This window comes from Mastomys coucha, unplaced genomic scaffold (assembly GCF_008632895.1).
Source record: "Mastomys coucha isolate ucsf_1 unplaced genomic scaffold, UCSF_Mcou_1 pScaffold23, whole genome shotgun sequence".
Classification (NCBI taxonomy): Eukaryota; Metazoa; Chordata; class Mammalia; order Rodentia; family Muridae; genus Mastomys; species Mastomys coucha.
Window position 1 is genome coordinate 100,550,212 of NW_022196906.1, and position 14,610 is coordinate 100,564,821.

General features: G+C 43.2%; 1 protein-coding gene across 8 annotated transcripts in view; it reads left to right on the forward strand.

Moving 5' to 3' along the window:
• The window catches only part of Dcaf1 (DDB1 and CUL4 associated factor 1), a 72,109-nt gene that overhangs the window by 3,900 nt on the left and 53,599 nt on the right, over nucleotides 1–14,610 (forward strand). For 2 of the 8 annotated variants that reach the window (XR_004111390.1, XR_004111391.1), the window contains exons 1-3: nucleotides 4,685–4,765; nucleotides 12,236–12,353; nucleotides 14,499–14,575. Coding sequence is in view for 5 of the 8 variants with exons in the window: in XM_031343669.1 (XP_031199529.1) it covers nucleotides 4,693–4,765; nucleotides 12,236–12,353; nucleotides 14,499–14,575 (268 nt within the window). In the remaining 3 variants the exon portion in view is untranslated. Of the gene's footprint in view, nucleotides 1–4,675; nucleotides 4,766–5,369; nucleotides 5,525–12,235; nucleotides 12,354–14,498; nucleotides 14,576–14,610 lie in introns of those variants that run through there. The other 6 variants (XR_004111392.1, XM_031343669.1, XM_031343666.1 and 3 more) reach the window with 6 other exon arrangements.

Genomic DNA, 14,610 nt, shown 5'->3' on the forward strand with positions numbered 1-14,610 from the left:
TTTTTATTGTCCTCAATAATTATGTAGAGCTCTCCTCTCTGTCTGGGGCCCGGGGGATGTGGGAACTGGATAGGTTAAAGGTCATTGTCTTATTTCCTTCTGGCCTCTATGGAGTGGTGTTGAACTCATCAGATAAGGCAGGGAGTTAAACAATTATCTTTGTAGAGCCTCAGTTTATTTCTCTGTTAAATGAAGATGTGGACACAGATATAATTAGGTAGGAGTGCTCAGTCTGCCCACATTTGGGGGAAGATGGGGGAGTTGGGGGAACTGGAGGACAGTTTGGCACTTACTGGGTGGGTCAACTAGTGCATGACTGAGATTTCCTTTTTGCCTAGACTGGGGTCCCCAGAGCCTGGTAGCACTAATGCTATTCTCAGAAACATCTGTGATGCTGATAGTTTCGTCAAGTTCAATCGGCAGGAGACCATTAAGCAGATGAAAGACTAGCTTCACTGAGTTCCAGAAGCAAGCAGGCAGTGTTGGGTAGCACCTGGGTTGGATGAACCTAGAGAGGAGGCGCTTGGAGAAAAGTAGTAATAGAAGGAGGTGGAGCTTGAAGCCCAGAGGATGCTACTGTGGAGTTTTTAGAAAGAATGGGCACACTTGTGACGGGGATAGGTAGGTTATGTCTAAGATCGTCACCCTTGATCCTGGGGCTGGAGCTGGGGCACCTCTTGCCTTGTCTTTCTTCCTTTTACTGTCTTAAAATGTTGTCTCTATTCACACATGTGTGCATGGGAGTACAGGCCAGCTCTTCATTTTTTTTAAAAAGATTTATTTATTTATCTCATGTATATGAGTGCACACTGTAGATGTACAGATGGTTGTGAGCCTTCATCTGGTTGTTGGGAATTGACTTTTAGGACCTTCGCTCGCTCCGGTTGGCCCCACTCACTCCCAGTTCGATCCGGCCCAAAGATTTATTTATTATAAAGAAGTACACTGTAGCTGTCTTCAGAGATTTGAACACAAGGACCTTCGGAAGAGCAGTCGGTGCTCTTACCCGCTGAGCCATCTCACCAGCCCCAGCCCTTCATTTTTTAAAATAACTTTTTAAAATTTTATGTACATTGGTGTTCTGCCTGCCTATATGTGCATCTGTGAGGGTGCTGGATCCCCTGGAACAGTTATGAGTTGCCATGTGGGTGCTGGGAATTGAACTTGTGTCCTCTAGAAGAATAGCTGGTGCTCTTAAGTGCTGAGCTATCTCTCCAGCTCCCCAATCCTTTATTTTAAAAACTCTCTCTCTCTCTCTGTCTCTCTCTGTCTCTCTCTGTCTCTCTCTCTCTCTGTCTCTCTCTCTCTGTCTCTGTCTCTCTGTCTCTGTCTCTGTCTCTGTCTCTGTCTCTCTCTCTCTCTCTTTTGTTGTTGTCTTGTTTTTTGAGTCAGGGTTTCTCTGTGCAATAGTCCTAGCTGTTCTGGAACTTACTCTGTAGACCAGGCTGGCCTGTAACTCAGAGATCTGCCTGCCCCAAGTGCTGGGAAAGATATGCCCCACTATGCTCTGCTCCTCTTGTCCTTTCTGATTCTGGGGAGCGCAGTGAGCATGATTCCTCCCATTTCTCAGTTGTCCCACAAGGGAGAGAGGCCTGAGTAGAGCAGGGTAACAAAGCTCTCAGATAGTCTACCAAAAAAGCCAAAACAAACAGTCCAGGATAAAATGCTCCTTTTCAGGACTGAGATCCAACGTGCCAGAAATCAAGCTGGGTGTGCAGGCCTGGGTTATCTGTGGTTTTGTGCTTCTATGTGCTTAGGTGTGAAAGTTGGCTATAAACATGGGTGCCTAATACACACGTTTTCCTATCTAGCAATGTGGGTAATGCCCCTCCTGTGAAATATGCCAATGATCACACCTGGAATATGTGGCTAGGGAAGCCTGGGTGCTGCTCTTTCTTTCCAGAATGGGAGTCTGGAGTGCTTGCAGGCATGTGGCTGTGGCTTTACATGGTGTTCAGAGTGAGGGAGAGAGGACTGCAAAAGTTAGAGGGTGGAGATGTTGATTATTCTTGGAGACAAAGGTCTCATGTGTCTGAGGTTTGCCTCAACGCTGGTGTGTTAGCCAAGGATGATCTTGAACTTCTGGTCCTCATCTCTCAAGTTCTGGCATTGGAGGCTTGCACTGCCATGGCCAGCGTAGGAAGGAGATGATGGTGATGGTGATGATGATGAAGATGATGATTCTGGTTTTTCTTTTTCTTTTTAAAGATTCATTTATTTTATGTATATGAGTACACACTGTAGCTGTACAGATGGTTAGTTGTTGGGCATTGACTTTAGGACCTCTGCTCGCTCCGGTAGACCCCACTTGCTCCGGCTCAAAGTTTATTTATTATTATACATAATTACACCGTAGCTGTAGAGGGCATCATCTCATTACGGGTGGTTGTGAGCCACTATGTGGTTGCTGGGATTGGAACTCAGGACCTTCGGAAGAGCAGTTAGCGGTCCTACCCTCTGAACCATCTCACAAGCCCCAATGATTTTGGTTTGTCAAGACAGGGTTTTGTTTTGTTTTGTTTTGTGTTCTTGCGAGTAGCACTGGGTGTCCTGGAATTCTTTCTACAGACCAGGATGGCCTCAAACTCACAGAGATTCCCCTGCCTCTGCCTTCTGAGTGCTGGGTTTAAAGGTGTGCCTCACTGCTGCCTGGCATGGTAGAGATTCTTGAGGGAGTTGCTTCTAGACAGAACCTGTATTTCTGCTCTGTACTACAATGTCCCAGATTTAGCTTCTCTAATCCCATTTGATGCCCCTTAAGACCACCAACCCAGTACCCCCACACTGGGTTCCTAAAGTGGAGTAGTGCCATCTGGTGACAGAATGAGGTAGCGCCTTCTGCTTTGATGAACTGGGCTTTGGGTTCCCACAGGGCTCTTGTAGCTATGACTACAGGGAGAGATAAGGTATCCAAGGGATTGAGGATGCCTGGAGGATCCATCCCTCTACATTTTGGGTTCATAGCCCAGAGATGGCAGGAAAGCTGCCTGAAATAGTATTTATTATAGGTGTTGTGAACTCTCTCTTTTAAGATAAAAATACAGCTGGTCATAGTGGTCCAAGCCTTTAATTGTAGCACTTGGAATGCAGAGGCAGGTGTGAATCTCTGTGATTTTAATGCCAGAGCTGGTCTGCGTAGGGGAGTCCGGGACAGCCAGAGCTGGATATTGAGGCTCTGTCTTAAAAAAAAAAAAAAAAAAAAAGCTAGGCGGTGGTGGCACACACCTTTAATCCCAGCACTTGGGAGGAAGAGGCAGGCAGATTTCTGAGTTCAAGGCCAGCCTGGTCTACAGAGTGAGTTCCAGGACAGCCGGGGCTACACAGAGAAGCCCTGTCTCAAAAACCAGAAAAGAAACAAACAAACAAAAAAAAAAAAAAGGAAAAAAATTATAGGTTTATTTTATGTGTACAAATGTTGTACTTGCTTGTATATAGGTGCACTACATGCATGCATGATGCCTAGAGGCCAGAAGAGGGCATCTGATTCCTGATTCCTGGAACTGAATATACAGATGGTTGTGAACTGGCATGTGGGTGCTGGGAATCAAATCCTGGTCCTCTGAAGAGCAGCGTGCTCTTTCATGCTAAGCTCTCTCCAGCACCAAAATCTGTATCTTTTTTGTCTTTCTGTTTGTTTTGAGACATTATCTATCTAAATGTAGCTCTGGCTGTCCTGGAACTCAATGAATGGGTAGACCAGGCTGGCCTCTAACTCAGAGATCCACCTGCCTCACAAGTGCTGGGATTAAAGGCATGTGACACCATGCCCAGCGAAACTCTTCATTCAACATTACTACTTTTGATTTCTCCTCCATTAAGTTGGCTAGCCTTATCTGCTCTGGTGTTGGAAATGATGAGAGTAATTAAAACATTTGATTTGGGGCTCAGCAGTTAAGAGCACTGACTGCTCTTCCAGAGGTCCTGAGTTCAATTCCTAGCAACCACATGGTGGCTCACAACCATCTGTAATGGGATACGATGCCCTCTTCTGGTGTGTCTGAAGAGAGCGACAGGCTACTCACATAAAATTAAATAAATCTTTGGAAAAACCATTTGTTTCAAGTCTGCTATAAAGTCTAATTAAATAATGGCCATTATAGCTCGAGACAAGATTTCAGATGCATAGGAGAAAGCTGTGTGGTAGGAAGAGAGTGACTATGGGTTACATGCTTGTAGCACTGCTATTCACCCTCTAGAATTTGTACCTCAAATAGCTGTTACTGCATGCACACAACTGAGTGAGGAAGGAACTGAGTACTCAGGTGGGTGGCGTAGGGTGGTGGTGAACTTAAGCTGACTTCTTTTTTATTTATTTTTATTTATTTATTTTTTTAACTTGTTTTTCGAGATTTCCTTTTGCGGCCCAGGCTGTCCTAGAACTCACTCTGTAGACCAGGCTGGCCTTGAACTCTGAGATCTGCCTGCCTGTTTTCCAAGTTCTGGGATTAAAGGCATGCACCACCGCCACTACCACTCCTCTGATACAGGCTTAGTAACATCCGTAGAGTCTGATCACGACAAGAGGTCCACAGTGTCTTATAATTTCCACGTGAACGTATTGGCTGTGATCGCTCTATGGAAACGCACAGAACTCACCCAGAACGCCAAGAACAATAGTGAGTTGCATGAGTCCTGACGTCTAGGTAGGTTGTGTCAAGATTCTGCTCAATTGTGGAGTTATCATTATCCTCCATGCTCTCACACAGAGTCGCTGGGTCAAAATCAGATCCTTCTGATGCTGCTTCCCTTTGGTTTGTGAAGCTAGGCAAGTCATTTACTGTTACATTTTCCTTAACTCTAAAATTGATAAATGGAATTAGATGGCATCCGTGATTAGTTGTTTTCACCGAAGGGCTTTTTTTTTTTTTTCATTTTTCTCCCTCACATATAATACATGGTAACGGATGTTTTTTTGATTCCTGCCGAATATGTTTTTAACAGAAAGACAAAGGAAAACCGATGAGTTTCTTATGGGTACAGTTGTTTCTGGTACATTTGTGTGAAATGCATTCTTTGACTCTGGCATCTTCTAGGGCTGATGTGGCAGAGTCCTACTAAGCCCTTCGATGACACAGGGTAGAATTAGGTCCTGACAAAGTTATCCGGCCAGCCCGGGCTTTTAGAAAGATCCATTCCTTCCTTTACTTTTCACTTCCGCCTTAAAGAGAACTACAAATACCAGAAGTCAATGCGCTGAGTTGGGCGCTTAATGGTAGGCCTAGCCCCACTATCCCCGCCCTTAAACGCAGAACTTCATTTCCCAGGAGCGCTTTTAATGGTCCTCCGCTCCTCCCCCTTCCCCGCTCGTCGGGAACCTCGCGCCAACGTTAGGCACGCGCGTGCGCGAGCCCCTCACGTAGCCTGCGAGTGACGCATAATATGTGGGCCGCTCAGGAGCCGTGGTCGCGCTGTGTGTGTGTGTGAGTGAGTGAGTGAGGGAGAGTGAGTGCGGGACCAGAGGCGGTGTGTGAGAACCGTGGCCGCTGGAGGGGTCCGGGGAGAAGCGGCGGAGCCGCTCGCGAAGGTGAGCGGGATTAGGAAGGAGCCGGCTCTCTGGCAGGGGCACGAGGAGACGGAGTGCGCGGCCCGCGGGGCGGGAGAGTGGGCGCCGCGCTGGGGGAGGGGCGGCACCTGCTTCGGCTGCGGGCGGCGAGGGGGCGGGCAAGACCACCGGGGAGGCTGGGCCCGCGGCCTGCCCAGACTTTCCTCTCTACGATCCCCGGCCCGGGGGCGGGGCCTCCAGGTTCTTCCTTCAGTCTTTAAGAGTAACTCTTCCGCCGGGGCGTGGAGGGCCGGGTAGGCTCGCCGCTACCTGAAGGAGGTGCTCTTTGAATTTCTCTCTTCACCTCCGCGTCTCTGTTCCTCACGAGACCGAGGGGCTTGCTCTTCCCTGCCGCACGATGGACCCCTTCCCGGACCGTGTCCCCGCCTCCAGCCTCAGTCACCTGGGCGGGCTTTTCCCTCGGTCGGCTCCGTGCCACCTCCCACTTGCACCCTCCCGGCCCTTGGAGCGGGCGAGGGGGCGGAGCTCTCCGGGAACCCCTCCCATTCTCTACGGCACTGTAGAGAGTGGAAGGGGGAGAGAGGTATGTGGGTGCCCAGACGCCGAATCTGACCTCAGGTTGCCTGCCAGGCTTCTCCAGCGCTTGTTCCAAGGGTTTCTAGTTGTTTGTTTTGTTTTTTTTTTTTAACTGGGCTTTCGAGGGCGTTTGCCATACTTTTGTCTTCTGTTCCTAGACGGTGTCGGTCCGTTTCCTCTTACTGCTGTAGGAGCTCTCTGGTTTTTCCGTTTGATGAGGAAATACTCTTGGAGTGTGTGTAGTAGTAGTTTTTGAGTAACACATGACTCGTTTTTGTTTATGTTATGTTACCCTTTTTTTTTTTTCCCTTCCCGAGCTCATTGTAGACTAGGCTGGCCTCGAATTAAGATTCCCTGGAATTAAAGGCGTCTGTCACCACTGCTGGGTTTGCCGTTTTTTCCTAACTCTTTCAGGCGAAGCCTTTTAAGCAGCCTGCACGTTTTAATTTATTGTAGCACTATCTTCCTATTGCAAGCCCCTTGTTAAAGTATAGTAGGCCAGGCTTGTCTACAGAGAAGCCAAAGCTTCTCCAAGGAGTTTATGCCATGGGCTTCAATCGATCATCCTAGATCCAGGAGAATGCTATGCCCATGGTGCTTGCTGAACCCCTAGGTGTGAAGGCCAGAGAACTTACAAAGAGTTTGATTTCTTCTTCCACTATGTGAGTCCTGAAGATAAAACCCAGAATCCTGACCTGTTTAGGAAGCGGAGACCTAGACCCGAGAAATGAAGAAGCAAGACTGACCAAAGCCAACCATAGCCAGTCCCTTTTTTTTTTCTTTAAACAAGGCACTGGTATTAAACATAGACCAATATAACTTAAAAAAAAAAATGTATAGTAGGAAGTTCATTGGTAGGGTCACTTGAAGGCTTTCAAGACTTTTTTCTCCTTGGGTTTAATGGCATTTATCTTCAAGGCTTTTATAAGCATATGTACATTTAAGTCCCATGTCATGATTTGTGTTTTTGTTTTTTTTTGAGACAGGGTTTCTCTGTGTAGCCTTGGTTGCCCTGAAACTCAGTTTAGACCAGGGTGGCCTTGAACTCCGAGATCTGCCTTCCCGAGAACTGGGATTAAAGGGGTGCGCCACCACTGCCCACCTTAAGATTTGTGTTTGTATATAGCAGTTACTCTAACCATTTGGAACAGGGGTTTATTTTTGGGTGTTAAGGTAATTTGAGGAATTTTTCCACATTTTTTTGAGCATAGTATTTACTGTTAACAGTGTTACTAAATTTAATAATAAAATATAATAAAAACGAACTCTGTTAAAGGGATTGGAGTTGGTTTATTACCACTATGTTTTTGTAAAGGAGATAGTGAATGACTATCCTATATAACTTTATTACTGTGAATGACTGTCATAGTGTTAACTTTTTGCTTGAAGCTGTAAATTTGGAATTTCCCTCCTTTCCCCTTTTGGTGTTGGGGATTGACTCAGGGCCTTTCTTATAGGAAATTTCCTTTCCTTTTTTTTTTTTTTTTTTTTGGTTTTTCGAGACAGGGTTTCTCTGTGTAGCCCTGGCTGTCCTGGAGCTCACTCTGTAGACCAGGCTGGCCTCGAACTCGGAAATCCGCCTGCCTCTGCCTCCCAAGTGCTGGAATTAAAGGCGTGCGCCACCACCGCCCGGCTTGGTACACATTCTTATGAGTGAGGAAATTCCATGTATATAAATACATATTTTAAACGTACTTAAGAATTCATATTCTGGGCTGGGCAGTGGTGGCACACCCCTTTAGTCCCAGCACTTGGGAGGTAGAGGCAGGTGGATTTCTGAATTTGAGGCCAGCCTGGTCTACAGAGTGAGTTCCAGGACAGGCAGGGCTATACAGAGAAACCCTGTCTCGGGGAAAAAAAAAAAAAAGAATTCATATTCTGTAATACAGAACTTTCATTAGCCCCTACAACTGTTTCTATTTAATAGAAAGAGAAGTTGAGATATTTTTCAAACATTTTGATATTTAGAGAAGTTATGTAAGAATTCCCAGACATTTCAGCAGTTGGGATTTGAGTTCTTCTAAATTGTCAATTCTTTTCTGGGATGTGTCATTTGTGTGGTCTTGAAAACCTTTTTAACTCATTTCCTCATCCATAAAAGTCACCTTGCAGGGTGGCTGTGAAAATTAAGCATGTAAGTTAGTTAATTACTTATCTCAGTACCCTGGGCTGGATATTCCATCTTGGTGACCATTGATTCCGTCATCATTAGGTGTGTGTCATAACTTTTTGCATGATACTTATAAAAAACTTTGTAGTGGTTTATTCTTCAATCACTCTGGAGGCAGAGACAGGCAGATCTTTTATGAGTTCAAGGCTAGCTTGTTCTATAGAGAGTTCTAGGCTAGCTAGGGGTACATAGGGACTCCTGCCCTCCAAAACAAAGTAAGTATGAATTAAATGATGCATACCTGCTATATTACACCAAACAAAATGATACCTTGTAAATTTTATATAAATAAAGCCTTTTGATGATAGATGGGTAAACTTTCATGGTATTTACTTTCCTATTTTTATTTTTTTAAAGATTTATTTATTTATGTATATGAATACATTATAGCTGTCTTCAGACACACCAGAAGAGGGCATCGGATCCCATTACAGATGGTTGTGCGCCACAATGTGGTTGCTGGGAATCGAACTCAGGACCTCTGGAAGAACAGTCAGTGCTCTTAACCGCTGAGCCATCTCTCCAGCCCAAAAAGGGCATTTTTTTTTTTTTTTTTTTACTTTTTCAAGGTAGGGTTTCTCTGTATAGCCCTGGCTGTCCTGGAACACACTCTGTAGACCAGGCTGGCTTTGAACTCAGAAATCCACCTGTCTCTGCCTCCCAAGTGCAGGGATTAAAGACATGCGCCACCACTGCCCGGCAAACCTAGGGTTTTCTATATGTCACTAATTACCACCAGTTAATTTCTGGGACTTAGCTTTTAAAAGCACTTGCTATTCTTGTAGAGGAACTAGTTCAGTTTCCAGCACCCATGGCAGCTCACAACTGTCCAGTTCATAGTTCTAGTTCTAGTATATCCTATGCCCTGTCTGTCATCTGAGATATATACATATAGACAAACACTCATACACATAAGATAAAAAGGAATTATGTTTTAGTATGTGTAAATGGAGGGCACTTGTATTTGTGGCTTGCATTTAGAGGTCAGAGGACAATTTTTGGGCTTCAGTTCTTTCTACCATATGGGTCTCAGGGATCAAACTGGTCATCAGTTTCAGCAGCAGGCACATTTACCTATTGAGTTACCTAACAGGCCTTTTTAAACTCACTGTAGCCCAAAATAAGCTTGACTTTTTCCGTAACTCCTTTGTGTGTGTGTGTGTGTTTCTTCATATATATTTCTTTTGTCTGTGAACTACTTTATAGTCTTGTCTCCCTTACAAGTATATGTCATCATGCCTGTTTTTTTTTGTTTGTTTTTTGAGGTAGGGTTTTTCTGTGTAGCTCTGGCTGTCTGGGAACTTGATCTGTAGACAAGGCTGCCCTTGAACTCAGAAATCTGCCTGTCTGTGACTCCTAAAAGTGCTAGAATTAAAGGTATATAATGGTACCACCAGACTGAGTTTATATGTAAGTATTTGTATATATTACTTTATAATATATAAACAATTATTTATATACAGTATACTTACATGTATAAACATTTATGTATAATATATAAGCATATATACATATATGTGTACACACACACACACACACACACACATATACACACACACTCTAGAGCTCAGACCCAGGGTTTTGTGGTGACAGGAAAATGCTTTATCACAGTAGAACTGGATCTGCAGCCTCTGTGTGTGTTTCTAAGTTGAGTTGTAATATTTTACTTTTTTTTTTTAGATTTCATTTATTAACGTGTGTTAAGTACTGAATCTGCATATAAGCCTACACACCAGAAGAGGGCATCAGATCTCAGTATAGATGGTTGTGAACCATCATGTGGTGCTAGGAATTGAACTCAGCAATCTGGAAGAGCAGACAATGCTCTTAACAGCTCCCCAGCCCCAAATTTTACTGTTTTAATGCCTCTGAATTCACATTTATTACAGCTCCTTTCTTGTTCTTTAAAAACATTTTTCTTCTTTAAATTGTGCAAATATGTGGAGGAACCTTGAAAATGTTAATGCATCAGGCATGGTGGTACACTTGTGATAGTCCTCAGGAGGCTAGCACTCCTAAGTTGAACTTCCATGAGTTTAAGTCCAAATTGCATAGTGACACACTATTCTCAAAACCAAATCAAACCAAATCAAACTAATTCAACCCCATGGATACATGGTCCTTGTGTGACAGGCCCAAAAGGCCTAGGACTGAGGAAGCTGAGCTAGGAATACTAAAGGTTCAAGGTCTACTTGAGGGACAGATTAAGTTTAAGGACAACCTGGGCAACTAGACTCTGTCTTAATACAAAAAAATTCCCACAACAACCCAAAAAACCTAAACTAAAATATCAACAATCCTAAACAAACACTGGGGATGTAGCTCAGTATTAGAGTGATTGCTTACCATGTGTGACTCTAGAATTCCTAATTCCAAACATTGAAACAAATAAACCAAGCACTAGGGATGTAGCTCAATAAAATTACTGAGTTCTCTTTTTCTTTTTTGGTTTTTCAAGACAGGCTTTCTCTGTAGCCTGACTATCTGGCTATCTTGGAACTCACTCTGTAGACCAGGCTGGCCTCAGAAATCAGCCTCTGCCTCCCAGGTGCTGGGATCAAAGGTGTGCGCCACTGCTGCCTGGATGTTACTGAGTTCTTAACATAAGCAAGGCTCTGAGTGGGTTCAATACCTGTCACTGTCAAGAAGAAAGTAAATGAAAGCAGTAAAAATTAACAGTGTGTGTGTGTGTGTGTTCGAGAAGGCTCATTGCTTAAGGGCATTCCTTCATTGCTTTCTTTTTTTCTTTTTTTAAAATCAAGATAGGGGTTAGCCCTGTATCCCTGACTGTCCTTGAACTCTCTTTGTAGACTACATTGGCCTCAGACTCAGATCCACCTGCCTTTGCTTCCCAAGTGCCAGAACTAAAGGCTTGCATCCTCCACACCTGGCTTGTTCTTTTTGACAGAATCTTTCTCTAATGTAGTCCTTTCTGGTTGTCCTGGAACTTACACAGATGCTCCTGCTTTTGCCTTTCATGTACTGGGATTAAAGGCATTGTAATAGCACATCTGGCTTTTTTTCTTTTTCTTTTTTTAAATTTTAAACCTCCGTTAAAAATATGGAAAAAATGGCTGAATAGATGGCTCAGTGGTTAAGAGCACTGACTGTTCTTCCAAAGGTCGAGTTCAAGTCCCAGCAACTACTTGGTGGCTTACAACCATCTGTAATGGGATCTGATGCCCTTTTCTGGTGTGTCTGAAGACAGCTACAATGTATTTATATACATTAAATAAATAAATAATTCTTTAAAAATATGGATAAAATGAAAAGGGTTGGGTTATTCTTACATGGTAGAGCCGTTGTCTGCATGTATTCAAGCCTTAGCACTTTATAATTTACTGTGATGGTTACATACCTCTAATCCTAGTACTTGGGAGATAGAAGTTGGAGGATAAGAAAATCAAAGGTCATTCTTGGTTACTGAGTGAGTTCAAAAGTATACTGTCTCCAAAAAAAAAAAAAAGTAAACCTAGTATGGTGGCTTCATAGTGAGAGCTAGGTCAGCTGGAGCTACAAGTAAAAGTCTGTCTTCCCACTTCCTGAGATTGTAGATCTACAACCCAGTGACATTTAGTAAATTCACAATGCATTGCAGCCTTACCTTTTTAGTTTCAAGCCTTTTTTTTGTTTTTTGTTTTTGTTATTCATGAGAGGGTTTCTCTGTGTAGCGCTGGCTGTCCTGAAACTCAAGTCTATAGACCAGGCTGGTTTCGAACTTAGATTCCCTTGCCTTTGAGTGCTTGGATTAAAGGTGTGCACCACTACTGCCTCGTAGGCATTTTTTTTTTTCCCCACACTGACATAATTTCTATGTGTGGCCCTAGCTGGATTAAAACTGATTATATAGACCAGGCTAGCCTCAGACTCTTTAACAAATGTGCCATTTTCCCAGTCCAGCTTATCACCTACTTCCCTTCACACTTTTTGTGGGGACAATGTCAAATATTTGTTCTGTTCATTTCTTATTGTTTTGTCTTCTTTAGGCCAAGTCATGACTACAGTAGTGGTACATGTGGACTCCAAAGCTGAGCTCACTACCCTGCTGGAACAGTGGGAAAAGGACCATGGCAGTGGGCAGGATATGGTACCTATCCTTACCAGGTAAGAATCATTTGTTTTTTTTCATAGAAAACTTAACTGTCTTTTCATATACACAAAACTGTATTTTAAAAAATAGGTGTGTTGGGGTTAACAAAAATGGCGGAGTGTTAAGAACACTTGTTATTCATGTAGAATTTGTTTCCCAGCACCCATGTTGGGCTGCTTTTAACTGCCTATATAACTCCAGCTCTCATATCCTCTTCTCACCTCTGTGGGTACCCTTAATGCATGTACAAACACACAGATTAAAAAAAGGTGTTGCGGGGCTGGAGAGATGGCTCAGGGGTTAAGAGCACTAACTGCTCTTCCAGAGGTCCTGAGTTCAATTCCCAGCAACCACATGGTGGCTCACAACCATCGGTGATGAGATCTGATGCCCTCTTCTGGGGTGTCTGAAGAGAGCTATAGTGTACTTAGATATAATAAATAAATCTTAAAAAAAAAAAAGGTGTTGGAGGAAAATATAAGAATATTTTGATGAGGCCAGCCTGGTCTACAGAGTGAATTCCAGGACAGCCAGGGCTATACAGAGAAACCCTGTCTTGAAAAACCAAAAAAACCAAAAAAAATTTGACAAGCCGGGAAGTGGTGGTGCACGCCTTTATTCCCAGCACTTGGGAGGCAGAGGCAGGCGGATTTCTGAGTCTGATTTTTTTCTTCTCTTTGCTGTTTTGTTTTGTTTTTGAAACAGGGTTTCTCTGTATAGCCCTGACTATCATGGAACTCAGTCTGTAGACCAGGCTGATGGAACTCAAAGATGTGCTGGCTTCTGCTTCTGGAGCTACCACATCTTGGTTCAATTTTTTTTTTTTTTCAAAATTCAGGCATACAGATGTACGTTTGTAATCTCATTGTTGGGAAGGTAGAGACAAGACAGTCTCTGGGGCTTGCTGGGCAGCCTCCCATTCCTGTTTGGTGAGTTCCAGTCTAGTGAGTGACCTTGCCCCAAAGAAAACCACATAGATTGCATTCCTAAGGAATGACACTTGAGATTGTCTCCTGGCCTCCACACGTATGTACACATGTATACCTGTACGTACACAAGAAAAATAAAAAGGAGTTCATGAATAAAAAGGAATTTGTTATCACCACATAGATGCTTTCTTAGAAGTATCTTGGCACAGTAAGACTTTATATGATTGTATTTAGGTGAAATCCTGGAACAGGGAAAACTAATCTTTTATAAAAGCAAGAGAATATTTACTTGGGGCCATGGTAGAGGCCTAGAGGGTGGAAGGAACATTATAGGCTAACAAAATAGAACATGGAATGGCCTTGAAAAAGGAATGAACTTGGATTCTGTAAATAGCAGAAAGGGCCATGTGTTTGAAGTTTAATAAAATATTAGAGATAGGAGAATAGAAAGAAGCTTTCACAGAATTGGTAGAAGTTAGATAATTGCAGGCCATCGTACTACTTGGACTTAATTTAAGGAATATAGTTAGTCCCTGGAAGCTGGAGACCTAATTGTGCTAAGTGAAGCAGAGAGATAGGAAACAAGAGCTGAGAAATGGGTATTAGAAAGTTAGTTAGTGGTGGCAGGCATGTACTACCATGCCTGTCTGAAGATGAAGGTTTTAATGACGACTTGTTGGCTTAAGTTTCTGAGGTGGTGGTGGTGTTTTGTAATGCAAGGAGACTGAGTATAAATTATTTTATGAGGTGATTATTTAGATTTTGTTATTCATCAGGAAAATCATGTTTTTCTAACTTTGTATTTTGTCCCTTCACTATTGATTGATTGTTCATGGTACACTTTTGAATTTCAGCTATTTTTTTTCCCTGACATGGTCTTACCATATGGCTCTAACTGTCCTGATGATGTTTACTAGGTAGCCTAGGTTACCCTTGAACTTAAAGCAGGTCTCCTGCCTCAACCTTTTTTTTTTTTTTTTTTGATTTTCGAGACAGGGTTTCTCTGTGTAGCTCTGGCTGTCCTGGAACTCACTCTGTAGACCAGGCTGGCCTCGAACTCAGAAATCCATCTGCCTCTGCCTCCCAAGTGCTGGAATCAAAGGCGTGCGCCACCACTGTCCAGCTGCCTCAACCTTCTGAGTGTTGGGATTACAGGTATGTATTACAATGCCTGATAGTTTTTTGTGTGCTTGTTCAGAGTTAACTTGTTGACTCTTCTTTTTGTGCTAGGATGTCTGAATTAATTGAAAAAGAAACTGAAGAATATCGTAAAGGAGATCCAGATCCATTTGATGATCGACATCCTGGTAAGATATATACTCTTTTTTTTTTTTTTTTTTTT